The sequence below is a fragment of the Ammospiza caudacuta genome, chromosome 8, assembly GCF_027887145.1.
Source record: "Ammospiza caudacuta isolate bAmmCau1 chromosome 8, bAmmCau1.pri, whole genome shotgun sequence".
NCBI lineage: Eukaryota > Metazoa > Chordata > Aves > Passeriformes > Passerellidae > Ammospiza > Ammospiza caudacuta.
In genome coordinates, this window is record NC_080600.1 from 24190549 (window position 1) to 24210277 (window position 19729).

At 36.2% G+C, this 19729-nt stretch overlaps 1 protein-coding gene across 2 annotated transcripts; it reads right to left on the reverse strand.

Annotated features, from left to right (window-relative positions):
* Nucleotides 1-433: 433 nt before the first annotated feature.
* Nucleotides 434-19728, reverse strand: DCAF17 (DDB1 and CUL4 associated factor 17). Of its 2 annotated transcripts, XM_058809674.1 has the most exons (14): nt 19361-19722; nt 18034-18137; nt 16088-16181; nt 15034-15176; nt 14165-14243; nt 13938-14027; nt 11749-11856; nt 11140-11245; nt 7628-7770; nt 6161-6270; nt 5671-5758; nt 4038-4121; nt 2458-2613; nt 434-1694 (listed from the first exon to the last, which is right to left on the reverse strand). In XM_058809674.1, the coding sequence occupies exons 1-14, from the start codon at nt 19367-19369 to the stop codon at nt 1569-1571; spliced, it is 1440 nt and encodes a 479-aa protein (XP_058665657.1). In that variant the 5' UTR covers nt 19370-19722; the 3' UTR covers nt 434-1568. The 2 variants fall into 2 exon arrangements, 1 of the variants encoding a protein (XP_058665657.1); XR_009275005.1 differs by lacking the exon at nt 434-1694 and having other exon boundaries at nt 2543-2613; nt 5331-5758; nt 19361-19728.
* Nucleotide 19729: the final 1 nt, after the last annotated feature.

Genomic DNA, 19729 nt, shown 5'->3' on the forward strand with positions numbered 1-19729 from the left:
TACTGCATCATCTAGAATGATCCAACTTAATTAGTAAAGCCTAGAGCAAAAATAAATATTTGCATTTAGAGTTACCATGCTTATGATGACAGTGAGGGTAGTGAGTTCTGCTTTGATGAGCTATGCTCCTGAGCCCATCTTTATTACCATGAAGTCTACAGCCTATGTTTTGTTCTTGTGGGTGTTTTTTAATTTAAAATCAAAGCTTTCATTCTGCAGATTCTGAATATACCACACAGAACTCCAATGTATCAGATAGGCTGCACACAGTAGTAAGGGTGAACAGCTGAGAGCTTTGGCTCAGACTCAACAACTCCTGAACCTTAACAGGGTCAGGCAGAGAATTGCTTGGATATACATATATATGTAAAAACATATAAAATGTATTAAAAATACAGTAAAATACATAATTTATTAGTATTTCTCTTTAAACCAAAACATACACAACCAGAAAACCTGAGTGATTTTATTTCTCACACAAAACCAAGAGAAGGATTTTGTCTAAGTGGTTTAATGGTAACACTACAATTTTCATACTACATACAAAATTTATCCTATGTAGTTTTACATACTTTGATTAATTACCAGTTTGTATTAGAGATGCCTTAAGCTTTACCTTTCATATTTTCCAGATTCTGTACTGCATTAGTATATAACTCTGAACTTCATATAAATTGTTAGCAAGTTCTCTTCACAGTTTCATTAGACAAAACAATCCTTTTCCAGCCCGAGAACCAAGGACACCATTGCAGCTTCAGGCCCAAAAAGCATAAACAACAGTGAACTGAGGAGAGCAATCTGAGAGCATGGGACTTCATAACCTGAAGCTGTAATTGGACAATTAACCCCAGTATGTAAATGGACCAAAACTTAGAAAAGTGTGAAAGCATGTGACCTGTCATCCATCTTGGGTGGAGCCACAGCCAGGCTCTTGTACTGCCCAAGGTGTATCCTTTGGAGGCTTTTCTATAAATACCTACTTTATTCCTTTAACACTGTCTAGCCTCTGTTTTAGGTAGCCTCTTAAGGCATCATCAGAGTTGCATAGGTAAAACTATGTAAGACTGATCATAGCAGATGGTAGGTAATAGGTAAGTCCACATCTTTCTCCTTGATGTCCAGTATTTCAATCCAATCGCTGAAGAGAAGCAATAAATGCTGCATCTAGCATTAATGATGAGTTGGTGAATACATGAAAAGCAATGATAAACTACAGGCAAGTGTACAGTGTCACAAAGAAAAAAAGAAACAAGACCTTATCTAGTAGTACAAAATGTTAAGATTAAATTCAGCCAGAAAACCAGTAGTTGACTACTATGTACGGAGTCCTTAAATAGCATCCAAAATCCTCTGTAGCTGGTGTTTATGGCTTAAATATATACAAAAGTTCTCCCTCCTTTTTTTACAAAAACACTTTCTCATTTATTTTATAGCATTAAGAATCACGATCTCTTGCAGTATCCTTAAATACTATCCAAAATTCTCTGTAGCTGGTGTTTATGGCTTAAATATATACAAAAGTTCTCCCTCCATTTTTTACCAAACACTTCCTGTTTTTTTGTAAAGTATTAAGGATCATCATCTCTTGCAGTATCACATACCATTTGGTAAACATAACAACTGAATCTTCTATTAGGCTTCTGTTCTATATGCAGTACGAGGTCTTTGTCAAAGTAAACTTCATGACTGTAAGTCTGAAATGAGAAAAAAAAATTCAGGTTGCAGTCTCTATTTCCACAACTTGCTAATATCTATCATTTTCCACAAGGAACAAAAAATACTTAACAGTGGTGAACTCCATGATCAGGCAGAAATTTTGTGTGGATACACAGAGATTACTCTTCCAGATAAAGGACAGAATTTCATAACTTTTGAGAGGTTTCTCACATCCCTATTTTAGGAATCTAAATTCAGAGCATCTGATTTAAGATCACAAGTTGCCTATGCAGTCAATGATAAAAGAGGTCTAACAGTGCTGAAAATTTGAGACCATCTAAGCTGGATGTCCACCTAAACTTGGACTGATGAACAGCCCATTCCATCTTCCCAAACACATATACAGTGAGGGCTGTGCTTCATTTTATGCATGAGTACTTCAAATTAAACAAGGGAAAGTCTTTACAAGTTGAAAAGTTAGTCTGACGTAACTAGCCAAAGAGTATTTAAGTTGATAAATACTTCAGAAATACATTAAGGACAACCCCTTCCCCAAACAAAAAAACCCCAAACAAAACAACCAAAAAAAACTCTCACAATCATGATTTCAAATAATGGGAGATCTTCAGGTGAATTAACTACTGTCTGATGGAGTACTTAAAATTTTAGAGTTGTAATTGTTATTTTATGCAAATCTCATCCCTTTGCTACTTATATACCTGCTTAAAATCTGAACAGAAGTGGTATGTGAATGAGTATGGGGAAGAGACAGTGGGAACAAAAGACAAGAATTTTCCTCACCACATCCCAGGACTCCTTTAATGGAATACTCTTAAGTAGAATCCCATGTTCATTGCAATGAAAGTCAAGGTGAGCTCTTCCATCAGCTCCTATCTGAGTAACTGCCACAGTGGATAGTAAATCCAGTTCATCTTCATAGTCCACAATTTTGAATGTCTTAGGAAAAACAAACCTCAAGTTTACAAATCAAACACAAATCCACATTCCCCTCTACCTAAAGTGCATAGCTGTTTTTTCTTCATGTGAAAGTAGTACTGGGCAAATTCTAGTTCTTAAGTTTCTTTTCTTTCTCATCTGAAAGAAAACTTTGGGAGCCTGATACCCAACAGGCGTTTTTCCCAACATGAGTTGTCAGGGTATTTCAGCAAAATTCCTTAAGCAGGAGAAAAGGAAGTGATGTTCTGAAAAATCCTAATGTGCAAGTACACATATTTTATATGTAGCACATAAGAAATATAAAACAAGTACTGAATTGGCCAAGGAGTATATTTAGGTTCTTGAAGCAGAGATGTTAATAGACGTCGTGTAGCTTTAAACCATCATTGGTTTTGAGGGAATGAGTACATTAGAGTAATTCCATGAATATCTGTATGTTCTGCTCAGATATCTCTCTTGCTCCACAGATTATAGGTCGGTGAAGAACTGACACCAAAATATGTGAATGAAGATTATGAATGATGTTAATTGCCTTTATCTCACTGTGACATACTCTAAATTCAAGCCAATCCTTTTCTTCTATAATGTAAAAGCATTTACTGGAATCATAAGTGTAACAACAGGAAAAAAAATAGAGTGCAATTACTTTTATTATGGTTAAAATAAAAAGTGAATAGAAATAAACTGCAGACCCTTAAGGGTTATACTGGACTGTGCTGTATTTTTACCATAGTAAAATCTATTTCCTCAGGATAAAGAATAGGAGTGACTGCCAGAAACTGATGAATTTTACCTGTTGTACTTATGTCAATTACAGATCCAGCTCTAGACAGAGTTAAAAAATAGTTTTCATAACCTTTTAAGACCCAAGTGGTGTTTTCAATCTCAAGAAGCAGTTACTTAAAGGAAAAGGGCTAAATACCTAATCCTACAATCCAATCAAAGTAAGTGAGAGAGAAAAATAAAGTTGAGAGACACTGTAAAAAAGACAAGAGGATCCTAAAGCAGACGAAAAGAAAAACTTTCTTTCATTTCATAAAATGCTTTGTAAGAAATGTTTAAAGTAGATATTTAAATGGAGAAAAGAGTAATGGTTTGTCACATTAACATATCTTTTCTGTGCCACTGAAGTCACATGGAATTATGATAAGGTGGGGCGTAAGATCAGTTCTTGAAAGAAAGAAAAAATACAAAGCTCAATGTTGACCAAGGAGAAAAGATGAAAAGTATGTGAAGCAATTGGAAGAAGACAAAGAGAAGAGGAATAAAGAACTCAAGGATATAGACAGCTAATGGTTACACCCACTGAAACCATGGTGGTTTCAGGGCATAACCAACGGCGAATGGTCACGCCCCTGAAACAAGAAGGGCTTCTGGCTAGCTAAACACTGAAACAATCCATGAAGTGCTCTCACTTCAGTTACCTCTTGTTCTGGGTCATCATCCAGCAAGGTGAACCGCTTCTTCACCACTCGACCAGAAGCTGTTACAGTAACATTGTTGTTCACCTTTGGAGAAACATAAAAAAGAAGTGTCTCTAGACTTCAGAGCAATGTCGTTTCCATCCATCTGACAATGTATCTGTTCCATACATTTTGCCTTCTGACCTTGTTGTGCTCATTAGCTACGCATAGCCCTGGTGCTGCTGTTTTGAGTTCATGAACTTGGTGCTGCTTTATGAGTTCATGAACTTGGGGACTTTACCTGAGATATTATTGCTGTTTACTCATATTCAGTGGTGGCCAACAGAGATGGCAAAGGTTCTCAAGCTACCATAATTTAGAACAGAAGTGACTAGAACCAAGATGCTGGAATGAGAATTAAGACTGCTAAATCACCACTGATTTTTCCTAAACTCTCAATTCCAGAAGATGGGAGAAGTAGCATCTTAAACCACCATGGCTGCTTCCATTGGGCTTCATTAACTCCAGAAATATTAAAAAATAGGTTATCAGTGTCTCAATAGAAGTCAAAAGGAACAACCACAGCATAGGCAGGATTAGAACTCATATTTCTTTCTTCTTACTGGAACAGAAGTTACCTACACAACTCTCAAAAAGCAGTATGGCAAGTTATAAGATGACAACTGGCGTTTAGTTTTTGAATTCAATACAAGTTTTGTTCTTGAGTTTGTGAAGATTTTTAATACACAAACCTTTTTCTCCACAAAAGCTTAAAAATTAGCATCACATTTTACAGTATTCAAACTATAAAAACTTGCTTTTAGGCAAGACATAACCTTGTCTGCTGAATCAAAATGACAGTTCCAGGCACTACCTAGAATTTTTTTCATGTGTACTCTTTAACCTTTTTGACATTAGATTGTCTTGGTGATTCCATATCACAAAAGACTTAATGAAACAACTGAGGTGATTAGAGAGCTCAGTTCTACCAATAGTTTTAAATCATCCTCTCACACTTGGTTCTACCCTTCTGATCCACTGATGACTCAGTCCTGTTCTGCTCCAGTTCAGCAAAACAAGCAAGCAGAAAGTACTCACCTTTTCTGCCAAGTTATTCTGTTATTTTAGAGCACTGATTTGGCTCACCAAGGGTTAGATGAATGCCAAACTTGGCACAAGAGAATGACAGGCATGCATGGCCAGGAAAAGGAATGGACTTTTGGAAGCAATGTAGTGTCTTTGTTGTCATATGAAGACTTACCCCTAAGTTATGATAGACTTGAAACTTTTCTAGCATTTGTATGATCAACTTACCTGAGCACCAGAGATGCGCACAATTATCACTTGGTGGCACCGTCATTTGAATGAAATCTGTCACCATCTTTTAAGTATGTTTTATATCCATGATACATGGTTACACTGCACACCTTAAAGAAAACTGAAATCTAAAGAAAAGGCTGAAGGTTTCAGAAATCTATCCTGAAAGTGTTATTGTTTTCAAAATTCTTTTCACAATGCTTGAAGTCCAGTGAAGACAGAACATGTCTTTCAATAAACCTTGGATAAAGCTCATAAAACACAGTGTTAACTCAAATATGCAAACTCCCTGTTTATAGCTCAAAATCCACATTGTGATCTCAGACACTAAACTCACACAGTTTTCTCTGTTGGCTACAATCGTAAAATCTTCTGCAATCTCCATCTGATCTGCATGATTCTTAACTTCCTTAAGCTTTAAGACTCTACAAAAGAAACAAATTACAAACTAAGTCATGTATTCTAATCTGCTTACTACAACATTTCTATATAATTTTTTTTAAATCTAGTACATTAAAACATTGTAAATAAATAAATAAAATGGAAATTACTTATTATGGTAATTTATGTTTATCAGTGGAATTTTGATACAGTGGTCCTTGAGCATTTTTCATACCAAAACCCAAAATGTAGCCTCTAGTGCTCACATTCATCACACCAAAATCTGCAGATGTTTCTAGAAGAATGTTTGATTCTGACAAAGTAATGGATTTTATAGTTTCTATAGTCTGATGAGTGTTTGGGCCTGCAAATCATCAGACTACTAAATTTATGCAGTTATGCAACTTCTCTAATGAATAAAAGATTTGAGTAAAAAAGGCTCATACTTTATCAAATTTGGTCCCACGTGGATTATTCTACCTGACATATCTGGATGGAAATATATCCAGTCAGGTTCAAGTGAACAGCATTTCATATCCTGTATGCCATTTTTTGCCTGAAGAAGAAAAGGAAAACTTAGAATATTAGTATTTTGAAAGTCTCACAGATCTAATTAAAGAGGAAATACTGAGCTCCTCACTATATACCTCTGGAGGTTTAGAAGTATTGCTCCTAAACATGACCAGAAAGGATGGCAGTGGAAAAAAAACCAACAACAGTAATAAAAAAACTCAGTTCCAATTCTCAAGATATTCAGTGAAGTAGTTTTGAGATTTTTAATATGCAATAAGCAATAACCTTGCACCCTAGCTATATATTGTCCCATCTCTCCTGAAACTAAGCAGAATGAAGATCTAACCTACACTGTGCAAACATTTCAACAATTCCAGCTATTTCAGTATCCAAGACATGCAACAAACATTAGCACAGAGTTTGACTTGAGCTTCAACTCTCAGGCTTAGCCTCTTTGTGCAAATGACCTGCATGTAAGCCTGGAATACCTTGTGATTTCAGCAATCACATGCAAGCCAGTCAAAATCTCGGGATTTTAGCAGTGGCTTTCTGTTATTAAATTTAGCTGACATCCATCATTCAAACTGCCAAATATATGAACCCCCACAGAAAAAAAAAAACAGATGAGAAAGGATTCTGTAAATCCATTTGAATCAAAATTGATCTTTAGCTACAATCGTGGAACATCAGTTTTGAAAATAAGGAGAGAAAATAATTGATCAGGCAAGCAGAAGAGATAAGGACGTTTACAGATGAGACTTATTTAGTCAAGAAACTCTTAACAGGCCCAGAAGTTGCTTGAAATACAGAATGATCTTCAGGTCAATTCCATATTCAAAATAAAAGTGGAGATGGACACCTCACAAAAAATAGTATTCAGATGATAAATAGTAAATAAACAAAAATAATTAGGAACAGATTAAACTAACTAATAAAACCTTTATAGGGACAGAAGGGGATTAAGCTGAGCAATCAAATCTTTTTTAGGGAGAGAAAGAAGGTACAAGTCAAAGGTAAACTACAAACATTAAGGATATTTATTCTGCAATATCATAAAATTTAAAATAATTCTGTAGTCAGTATTTAGTAGGCTGACTAGTCAGAAGTGCATTAGGATGTTACCATGCAAGGAAACAGGTAATGAGACTTTTAAGTCATGATACAGTACTGTGTAGCTCTGACTGCACCACTGTTGTACTGGAATGAAGGAAATATGAGAAGCACTGATTCAGAAGAAAGCATTTTACATATGACTCCATGGGATAGCTAATTTGATACTGGAGTGAGCCTGTGAAAGCACTGCACTGGTAAACAAAGGTATTATAACCTACTCAGAATAAGAGATGAAGACAAACATAACACACATTCATTTCAGAGAAGCTGTTTTCTGAGTGTATTACCAAAGCATTGTCTTTCAGAGAACAAATATGGAAGACTCCTTTATGTTTTTTCTTGTTTGGTGTGATGATATAATGCCAAGGGTAACCTCCAATTTGAAATGCATTCTCCAGAGAAGATGCTTCAAATAGCAAAGGTGGGGTATCTGCAAATATTCAGTAATGTTGTTAACACCATTAGTAGCAGAACAGTCATCATTCCATTGATGCTTGCAATTCTAAATTCCAATAAAGCTACTAATTCTTCAGAACTTTTGAGGATTGGTGGAAACACATTGGCTATTAACTCTTTTCCAGTGCCAGCTATGCTACCTCAGCCAGCACCCAGGTGCACATCTGAAGTTCCCTCTTCTTCCTTCCCTCCCTCCCTTCTCAGATCTTGATGCTGAATACTCTTCTAGTACCTTTCACTTACAAGCAAAGCCACAGCAAATAATTAAAATTATTCCAGCTCATCTGATTGAGAAAAGATGCACACATGAACAGACCAAAGACCATATCACGACGGTCACTATTCTCTTGAGAAAAACAGTGATAAGTAACTGGAAACAGCAAGCAGCAATAACAGAATTAAATGCAGGAAGATAGAATATTCAGATTCTGCTTTCTCCTTTTGTGTAATGCAACAAAATAGTGTGGACCACAATGGATGCATTCTGTAGCTGAGTTCATAAAAATCAATCAAAATATAGAATTTTTAGCAATTAATGGCAAAAGGTATCTAGTTTTCCTTTCAGTTCAGTTGGAATAAATTACTGAGATGTACTAGGCCATTAGTATAAATGTTCTTTTCACTAAATGAGAGGTATTTACAACTTCTGCCAACTAGCTAAATTAAAGCAATTTCTACAGCTGCTATAACTGAATCAATTTTAGACTGAAGACCAGGTCTTTCTAACAGTAAAGAGAAAAGCTGGGGAAAAAACGGACAAAACATGGAGAAAATCTGCATTTATGAGGGGAATTTAAACAGGCAGAATATAAAAACCCAAACTCAATTAGTGCAAGGAGAACAAGATTTTTATCTGGACCCAAAGGTCTTATCCAAATTTTGACTTGTTCTTTTCCTGCTGTGTCTACATAATTCTCCTAATGTCAATGGTGCTATCACACGACATCACATATTATGTTTATGGAGTGCTTCCTTCCTCTTCCTTTGTTAATGTTTCCATCAATTTAGCCATTTGGATTGAATGGAATTAGTTCACTGCCAATGGAGATGAAGTCTTTCCTAAGCTGGCAAGTGGCTGTTTCCCATTTGCTTTCTGGAGTGACACATAAGAAATGGGAGATTCTGTGCAAGAGATAAACTATATGTTATAAAAAACTTATGCATCTGCTGGAAATGTAGAGAATGTTGAAGATGGAAGCATAAGCAAAGGACCTACTGATACTAAAATCTGTCAGGAAATGAAAAATGAGTTAAGAAAGTTTGTGACATTTTACCGAAACAACTTTTTAAATAAAGCTTATATATCAAGGTCCCTCAAAATTCTGGTAGATGGACTAAATTATATATTATAATTATACAATTAAATGTATCTCAACAGTATATCAATACTGAGTAGTAGAGGGTGCTTTAAAATATGCCTTTCCTATCATGGTTTCCACCTAAACCACTGTAATAATGTGATTTTGCTGCCTCAACTCCATCATTCCCACTTCTATGTCACTTGCTCTTGTTGCTAAACACCTCTTGTTTTATTGTTTGTAAGTCTTTTGCCAAGTCTTGCCAGTTTTCACTCTCTAGTTGAGCTTCTTTGTTTACTTACTTTAATCTCTGCAAACTTCTCTAAAAGCTGTTCCTGGCAGCACTAACAAGTGTTATACATGCAAATAAAAACCAAAGAAATAACAAGAAAAGGTTGTTTCAAAGTATCCTTCTCCTTGCTTTTTTTTCTGAAATTACTGTATCAGCTAACAATAAATCAAACTACAGTTTTAAATTCTGGGCCATTCAGAAAATCACACACTATGACTGACCAAAATCAATTCCTCCCCAGCAGCTCAGAGCTGTAGCATACTACTTCTTAGCCTGTAAGTTTTGATCTCTAGACACTTGGGGGTACCTCACACCATAAACCAGTATTGTAATAATGCCATCCCTTCAGGCAATTTCTGTAGGGAGGCTAGGACTTAAGTAAGAAAGAAGACTACACACAGTTAAATTATAGTAAATACAAGCCTGCACTCTGAAACTGCTAAGATCTTGCTCACTGAAGCATTTGCCCATCTCAGTCTTGAAAGAAAAAAAATCAAAAATCACAGGAATGAAACCATTTGCAAAATAAAGCATGAAAATGTCATGGGTTCAAAACTTCCTAACCACAAATTCCTGAATATGATTAAAGATCAAAAAGGTGTTCTCCAGTACACTGGTTTAAAATCTCAAAACTAAAAACTATAATGGTCTATAAGCCATGAGATCAAATCTTCCTATTAAAGTTCCCACAGCAGGTTTTCCACAGGTCCCTCACATTAAATGGTGGTTTCACAGATTGAGATGGAGACAAAAAATGGGGGAAGATTTCCATTTGCAAAAACTGAGACATCAAATATAGCAGCCTATAGATTTGTTTTGATAAAACATTGCATTATAACCTCACTATATAAATCTGTACTTTATCTTTTATCTTTATCCCTCATTTTTATATACATCTGGATTGATTTTACTCTTACTATCTGACACTCTGAAAAAAAAAAAAGACATTTTTATGTGGAGAATCACCTAAAAAAAACATTTAGTACAGAAACATTCATAAATAAATAAATAAATAAATGCATTCCTTAATGTTTGTGAAACCAACCTTTTAAATTTTTTTTAGATGCCTCAAGTGTAAGCTTGTGAGAATGTATTTTTTAACTAAGAAATTTCAAAAGAAGTCTTGGGCTTTGCTCATTCATCCAGATTTTTAGCACCAAATTCTAATCTCAAATGCACCAACAGAAGCCATTGTTTGATTTTAAAGAAAAGTCATTACATCATGTAGAACATTGATAAGTTAATGATTTGAGGCATTAGAATTGTTTTTAATAATTTGTTCTCTTCTCAGGAATTCCTTTTACTGAAATCAGCACATTTCTGACAACTTAGAATATCAAAATGCAAGTCAGACAAATTGTATTCAGTCTCATTGAATTTCCTCTGCAAGTTAGGGTTCTCACATCTTTTGCTTACATACCATATTCTGTTTCTGGTTGCTACTAACAGATATCCTAGTCCTTCCTCTTTCTCAAGAGCAATTGCATCTCAGAAATAAAGAAAGAGGTTTCCATTTCATGCACTGCTAATAAAGCTTTTCAGACAGCTTAGTTGCTCTAACAGTTTTCTTGGTGTGTCCTATATAATTACTGTAATTAGAAGTAAAGGGAAGCACATTTTACTATAATGTAAGTCCAGAAGTACACTACAGCACAGTATGAGCACAGTAATTTTAGTATTTTTTCTTAGTGTGAAATAAGCCACAATCAATCCATAAAAGCCACAGTCAAGCCAATACAAAGGTCATAATTACCTGTTATTTTAATGTTACATGGAAGACCATATGGAAATCTTCCTACAACTCCCACCTGACCATTCCAGTTGAATTCTTGTCCCAACTCAAATGGTTGTTCCATGAACTAAAATAATACAGAACAATTTAGCTTTACAGATGCATATTTACTTGCTGTTTAGTTTTATTCTCTATTATTACTGCATTCTTTATCTTGTTAGATACTACTTGAGGTCTTACTTTTGAATTAATGTTTGATTTTTGATTGGAAGGATATAAACTCACATGTCTAACTGCATTTCTGTTTGAGATCAAACTTCCCCAAGCCCACCAGTTTCTGGCCTTAATAATCATCTGTAACTACAGACAAGGTGTGTAGAGAGCAGCACATCTGGTGTAACATTGATGTAACTCCCCAGAAGTGCCCATCTGACCCAGTATCTCTTATGTTTTGCCACCTGTAACTGTTGCAAGTAATTTTTCTGATAGTGTGTCCATTTTTATCTTCTGACTGTAAACAGATCTAGGCAGGAACCTATATACCACATGTACTTATGTAGAGTACATGAATATTTATGACTTGTTACCCAAAAATAGCATGGATTGTATGAAAACTCTTTACTTCATTACCTGTTCCAAAATGGCCTTGAAGTTGTAGAGTCTGACCAGACCCATGCTATACATTACAATCAGGATTCCATTAGAAACAGCAACATCTGTCACACTATTACCAAAAATCTGGAATAAAATTAAGCAAAAAATATTCTATTAGAGAAAAAATAATTGAGAGAAAACACAAATAACTGACATTATGTCCTTAATTTTTCAATAAATTTTTTTTATTCTGACTAAACTCTATGATCAGTGTTCAAGTTTTCTGTAACTCATCTGTTCTGCTGAGTTTCTTTAATCCATTGCACTGCAGTAACACCTGAAGTTACAGTAGTCATATTCTGCAAGCAGATTCATGCTCTAATCAATTCTCAGTATATCTTCATTATCATGCCACCCAGTTATTATCATACATGAATAGATAATATTATTCAGCATCTCACGTTAGCAAAACTTAGCAACTCTATCTAAAAGTCCTGATTTCAGATCTTCTGTTCATTCTTCATCCCCAGCGTAAAATACTAGTCTAATCACAACTCTGTGACTGCATACAGCTATACTAAAACTACATTATCCAGCTGTCACAGAGTACAGAGTTCTCTCTGAATCCAAATTAGACATATACATGAGAAGTTGACTTATCTTTTTTAAAAATTATGCACTATTCATTTGTGCGTCTGCTTAATACATCACTGAGCTAACCCCACAAACTAATTCTTAACATTTAATTATTACCAACATGTGAAGTTGATAGGGGTTTTTTAATGGATATGCTTGAAAATGTAGTTTTCTTTAATCTGACTCACTATGTGAAAAAGCAATTAAACCAGTTAAAACAGGCCTAAAACCAATAAAAAGCTAAAGAAACCCAGAAACTGTAAGACCTCCATCTTATCACTACCAGCGCTACCACTGATTATGTGATCAGTTTGGTTCTGAAAGTTATACTCACTCCTGAGACTGTCTTTTATTCAGTTTTATGGCTTTTTCTCAATACATTTGCTAGCTTAGGTCTCAGTGTCTTTCAGACACAAACTCTAATAATCCTAAAGTCTCCTTTCTATCCTTGAGACCTCAGCCACTCTGAACTCAAATGTGTTGCGGTATCCCACGTCAATAAAGCTGAGGTGCATTCTGCAGCCTCAGGCAGTAACACTAACCCCAACTCCAATCTAACATTACATTCCACTGCTCTGTCAGGTCTGGCACTGCCTTCACTGCCTGCATCTCCTGCTGCGTGGATTCTCACACCCCAAATGCTGCCCTGTTACAACTGTATCAATTTCTCTGGTGAGCACTCAGCACAGACCCAGCGGAAGTACTGCTCCTTCACACGTTCTGCCTGCTGTGACCTTGATGAATCTGGCATGCCATTCCTAACCAGACTGAGAACACCTTTGATAGTGGTAATAGTTTTTTCAGTCTTAAATACTAATTTTGAACAGAACAATACACAGTACTCTCAAGCTTTCTTGGGCCCAAATTAAGAAGCTGAAACCCCTGCCTTCACTTGCCAGGCCCAATTTCAATTACAACCTCAACCCAACCTACCACCAGCTAAAACTCCAGCTCATCACTCTGGATCCTAAAAGACACAATACCTACACAGACATACTTTTCATGTTTGTACTGTTTCATCTGTAAGTTGTATCCAGAGCCTTCTTGACTTAAAATAGAACAGTAAAAATTACAATCTGGCTCAAAGTTTCTTCCTAAATATATATATACTTACTTATAGGTCAGAAACTGAACTCAGGTTTGTTTGTTCTTGACTGATAAAGCAAGATCTATTTGCTTTTGTCATTCAGTAACAGTGATAATAAAAGTGTGAAACATTTGTAACTGCATATAGAATTCATAGACTATTACTAGGACTGGGTCAGAGGCACATTATCTTTAAGGAGGTGAAAAGAAGTGTACAAACACTTCAGGGTTCCCTAATTCTTATGACTGCTCTAAGAAAAGGCTAAAGTCCTGCTGCATATCAAAGAGTAACCCAGTAAGAGAATCCATTTGTATTTCTCTTCTGGTCCTTAGAATTAAGAATATTTGCTCCAACACCCCAATCAGACACAAGAACACTGCTGCTAATTAATGTTTCAATTGCTTTTACAAGCTTGTAAGTATGACTTCTGAAATAAGTGTCTAAACTAGAACTGTCATAGAACTACATTACAGATTACATATTATCAGAGAAATTAACTTACCTTTTTGTTTATTTCAAGCATTCCAATGAATGAAAGAGGCAAAACTTGGAATACAGCAAGATAAAACAATACATTCTGTTGGATTCCTGCCTGGGAAGGAACAATACTGAACATAGTTATTAAAGGTAGGACATCTTTATCTTCTTCCATAATAACCAAGTACAATGTCCCCATCTTTATGCTTGTAAATTTTTTTTGATCAATGTTGTAAAAATTACAACACTTACCTGCCGTGCTGCTGCAGGGAGCTTATTCTGAGCTGACTTTACAATCATTACCTCTTGAGGAGTATCCCAGCTCAGATACCTGTTTGTGACAAGAAAGGCCTGCCTTAACCACTTAAAACCCATTTATTAATGTATTATTTCACATAAAATATAACCAACTATAACTAAGCAGATATCTGTGCCCAGGGAAACTTGACTATTTGATTTGGAAGAGGGGATGCTTGCAATAAAGCAGAAATCCATGGAACTAGGAATGATTTATTTCATACAGGATTGTGAGAAAAATTAGTCAATATTCACACTTTCCAATCTTAATTTTTCTCCTTTCCTTTATAATCACCACTTTTCTATCCTTCAGCCTAACGAAAATATTTTCTGAAAACCAAAAAAAAGAAGCAGTTTACCAGAAGCAGCAACTGCCCTGCTTTAAAAGAGAAATATGGCTACCCTATGGAAAAGAACCTCTGCAAATTAACAACAGCTCAGACTTTGAACATATTGTTTGTATGTTTGATCAGGTTTGTTTTTCAGCTCTTATAGTCCTTTGCTGGCATGTTGCCATTGCAATACTAAAGGCTGTAAAGCTGACAGAGAAAAGCAAATAGTAGGCTAGGTTTTGTGGAACTTGATACCAAATTTGACAGCATAATACTAAAGTAGATGAAATTCTTCTACAAGCAAGAGCATGCAGGAAAAGTATTCCAGGTAATGGTTGAGATTAACAAGCCTGTTGTCAGCCATAGGGTAGTACAAAAATAACATGATTCCCCTTCTCCTCTATAGCACTAATCACTGTTAATTATATTAAGCTCTCCTTCTCCACTATACTACTACTGACTGTTAATGATATAAACCCTAGTTGTTAATACCTGAAGAATTTGCAGCAGGAACCAGCAAGATACACTTTTTCCAGTACTTCTCCACTATCAGCAGAGAGACGTAGAAGCCAGTTCTGCGCTGTCAGGACTATCAGGGAAGCTTTATAATCTGATGGACTTGGTAGCATTTCCCCCTACATTAAAAAAAGGCTATTAGAAATAAGGTTGTATCAGGAGGATACAAAACATTTTGACAGTTTGAAGAACATGAAAGTAAATACACATTCCTCAAAAACTGAAGGAGGCAATCTGCCTGTTAATCAGATCAATATCTCTAAGTTCATATCCATGTCAAATAATTACCTATGACATAAATAATCAGCTGTCACATTTTTTGCAAGACAGTTACCTTTTCTAGAAGAGGCACCCTTTAAAAAATCTTTTCCTTGCAAAAGTTAACTGCTTATTGATCAAATTGATATCAATCTTGAAGAGAAAATTGTTTAAGTATTTCAAAAGAAGACATTCAGTGATAACAGCAACTGCTACAAATGTTACTTACACTGCTTTAGTTTTAGGCATCTCAAAGATAGGGCTAATATTTCTAAGCTCTGTGAACAATGGGTGAAGGAGAGAAATGATGCAATTATCAGGTAGAAACAGTAGAAGAGTTTTTAGGCAGAGTCGTTTCAATGGGCCTCCAGTGTATCTGCTTTTTGGTTTTTTTAATGCCAGTGGATCTGAAGAAGACTAAAACTCCCAGCTACTGTCCTTGTTATTTAGAAATAAATAAAAATATAAGTAGAATTTATTTTGTAAGGAATTAAGAATTAGTTGCATAAGAATAAAAGCACTGGTTTTAAAATCTTCCATGATAGCTTATGAAAAAAGGATTTGAATGCACTACTGAGAAATTCAGAAGAGTATACCTCTAAATGTTCAGTTAATGTAAATAAGGCACATGTTGCCAACCTTTAACAACTGAAGTCCTTAAAAACATTGAGAAAATAATTTGGAAATAAAAAGCACTCCATTCTAAATGTTTCATCAAAATATATTAATTTAGTATTTTGCACAAAAATGTTCTAGTAAAAAGTAATCTTACCAATGGGCATTCCAATAATAAAGCATCTTCTATTTTTTCAGACTTGGCGGTACACTTTGTCTTTTGATAAATTAGTCTTGGCTGTTGCGCAATGCTGGAGGAAAATGATTGCTAATCATTAGTCTGTTTTATAGACCACTTTTTATCAAAAAGTCATTTCATACCGTCAGAAACCTAAACATCTTATTTTTACTTTGTAAACGTACCTGAAATTGCTCTCAAAATAAGGCCTAATAAACAATAGTTAATATAATGTAATATTTTAAAGCTAACCTTCTCTAAATCTTTTGGTCTGGTTGCCTTTTTTTTGTTTTCAGTTTCGGCTTTTAGTTTTGGGTTGGTTTTTTTAAGTAACAACCTTAATAGTAATGTTCTTGCTCTAGTGATATACATTAAGAAGAAAGCATATTTCAGAAACTAATGATCATCCTGGAACCTTCCCCTCAGGTTCTTCCAATGCTGCCTTTTACAACAAAGGTGCGGCATCATGTCCAGATATTTAAAAAAAAAGCCTTTACTAATTAAAATTGATGCTGTTTGGGTTTTGCCATTTTTCCTTTTATATATTCACTGTATTCTTCACACAGATACTTGTAACTCTGTCACCTATTGTATTAGTAGCCAGTTTTCCCAGTACTTTTCCATGGCCTTTCCCTAGGCAGAAAGACAGAACAAATTCCAGAGCTCCAAGCTCTGGGAGGTACAAGGCCCCAGTGCTATCTTGCTTCTAGCTGGGAACCAAGGCTGAGAACAACAGCTGAGATCCATTCTCGTGGACAAAGTACAACTAGTGCTGAAGGGGGGGCTCCAGAGAAGGGGCTTGACCTGGGGAGTGGAATTACATCACCCCTTGTCCTCCTAACTGGGGCTTTTTATCAATTATGCTAATTTCCTAAAACCTATAAATGTGTACTTATCCCTGTAAGGGCTTTTGTGGACATCTTTGTATAACTGCCTCTGAAGGCCTTCATTAAAGAATGCCTTCTTATTACCTCCTTACTAAGGAGGTATTACCTCCTTACTAAAATTATCTTGAGTTTCATTTCCAGGTTGGGAAAAAGGCAACAAAATAAAAGCTTTGTACTGTGCACAGTTTTGCCCTCTGGGAGAGGATGAGACAACGGAAAACCTGAAAGATCTTAGACAGGTTAACCCAGTACTAAAAACATTGAGACAATGTGGAATAAAAGCAGATTTAGATCTCAGCTGTGGATGACAGATTAAGTTAATTGACTCCTAGTGGTTTACCCTGACAGACTAGTTTGTATTTTTTGTATAATATGACACTATCTCAAAACTGCTCTGTCCCCAACTTCCTCAGCACTGCAGTTCTCCAAGTCCATGCTACTTCCCTCACAGTAGGGACAGGCAAGGACAAGGGCTGGTGCACACAGATTTGCTGTCCTCTACCCTCCCATGTGCTGCCTCCTAACCTGTCTCTGCAACTGATCATGGAACAAAATAACATATTAGATCAGAGAACTGATCTACAAAATACATTTGCAAAAATTAGCACGTACTGCAGGCTGTACTTTTGCATGAAAAATAATTTATTATTTTATACAGAATTCACATAGTACCAAGTTTGTTACATAGGCTGATTCTGTGACACACTCTTTAGTTGCCAGACTACAAAGAACTACTGTTCATTTGGCTTTTAGTGCAAAACTAGAAAATTGTGTTAATCTTCCATTCCTGCTCTGAAAGCTGAGGTTATACTGCACCTGAAAGATCAGGCTTTCTTTGACCAAAGCAGGTGTCACATTTAGATATAACAGCATCTAAATGTAATGCAAATATCATAAGCCAAAGATTTATCACATGCTTATTTTTTGTTCCCAAGTAAACTCCATTTAATTCACAGCAGCTATGAGTCAAGTTAGCAATATAACACAGAATCAGTCTCAAATCTGTAAGTCAGTACCTCATAATTGCAAATTTATTACCTGGTAATACAGCATTGGTAATTGTCCATGTAAATTCTTCCTCTTTCATATGCAATAGGAGATGCAGAATGAGTTGTCCAAACATTCTTGAATTTAGTACTTTCCTGAAACACAATAGTTTTAACATGGATGGCTATTTGTAACAAACTTTGCTTCTGAAAATATTTTCTTTGGCTCCTGCAACTTAGTAACTTATTTTAATTAAAACTTTACTGCTGAATACACGAGAAAGAATCTTACTTGGTTTTTACAAATGAAATTAACAGACCTTTGATAATAAAATTTTGTCTCTTTTAAAGACCAAATTAAAATTTTTTTTTATGAGCTATTATGGACAGCAGCAGTAAGGAATATTTTGTCATTAGCTTGCCTGTATTAAAAGTGGCAACTAAACTTGCATAGTGACTTTTGAAATCAAGGACTAAACTCCCCAGAGTATAAATATGCAGAGAATTCTTTTATATGTAATTAATTTTATTTATTGAACACTTAATTCCATTCTGCTGGTGGTGTTTGGTGTGAAAGACAGAAAAATGTATTTACCATTACTTGCAATAAGCACCAGGAACATTAAAGAAATAAATTGCTCACATTAAAGTTTCTTGCCTGCATTTGAGATATCACAAGATCTATACCATTAACAAAGGTTCCAGTCTTGAAAAAAGAAGTGTAAGTCAGATGTAATTATTGTTATTTCAGTAAACATTGCATGCCTATTGATCTAGTTACATAAGCAGACACTTCAGCTGACTTCCAATAAATGTATTTTCAATATAATTGCCAATTCACTTCCACATTCTTTTCTAATATATTTCTATCAACTACTGCATGGAAGCAGAAATTGTTTTGACTAAAAAAAAAAAGTTCAGTTTGTAATTGGTTTAATTCCTACTTTTTCTGTAACATCAGTTTCACTGAGAACTGGTGTTACGTTTACCTGAAAATCTCTGCCAATTATCTTATTATGTGAACTCCTTCCAAATTCAACATGAAGCACTAAGAATTTAAGATTAGTATTAAATATGAAGCCATCTTAGGGAAATAGGTGATAAAAATAAGCTTTTATGAGATTTTATAACACAATTATTAGATACAGAAGGGCCTTTGCAGTTCTTGCCCAGCACAATCCTTTCTACATTTCTAGGTCTGAGCCTTGTGAAATATTTTTAACCATTACTCTCTACATCAGAACTGCACCTTTTTTCTTCCCAGACCCGTTCTCCAGCGTGACCGGGGCCTCTCGAACACCTCGGCTGGGGACAGACGCTCACCCTGGGCTGCAAGGCGAGCCCGCGGGCTGCAGCAGCGCCGAGCGGCCGCCTATTACCTGACACATGATCCTCCTCAGGAGTCCCAGGTTCTTCCTGTGGGCCACACCAGCATCTCTGGCGTAGAAGCCGTGGGCCCTGCGGCTGAGGAGGCGGCACACGTTGTGCACCCCGCACGCTCGGAGGGCGGCCCTGCCCCCGCCGGCGGCCGCCTGCGGGCATTTTCTCGGCCCGCGGGGCGGGATCGCCTTTCTCCCCCGCTCCAGGCTCGCTCTCGGCAGGGCGTGCAGCCTTGCAGGCCCAGGCCCGCGCCGGGTTTATCTCAAACCTCCGCCCTTGCCCGGCGAGAGGTAAAGTGAAGCGGGAAGAGGCCCGAACGGCCCCTTGCTGCTCGATTCCCGAGCGAAGCGAACCGAGGCCTTCTACGG

What these genes read in the sequence shown, in the direction of transcription:
- DCAF17 (XM_058809674.1), bottom strand. An exon ending in TACCAATGCTGTATTACCAG is followed by an intron (nt 16,182 to 18,033) that starts GTAATAAATTTG and finishes ATTTTCCTCCAG; the next exon opens with CATTGCGCAACAGCCAAGAC. An exon ending in TCAAGGCCATTTTGGAACAG is followed by an intron (nt 11,246 to 11,748) that starts GTAATGAAGTAA and finishes GTATTATTTTAG; the next exon opens with TTCATGGAACAACCATTTGA.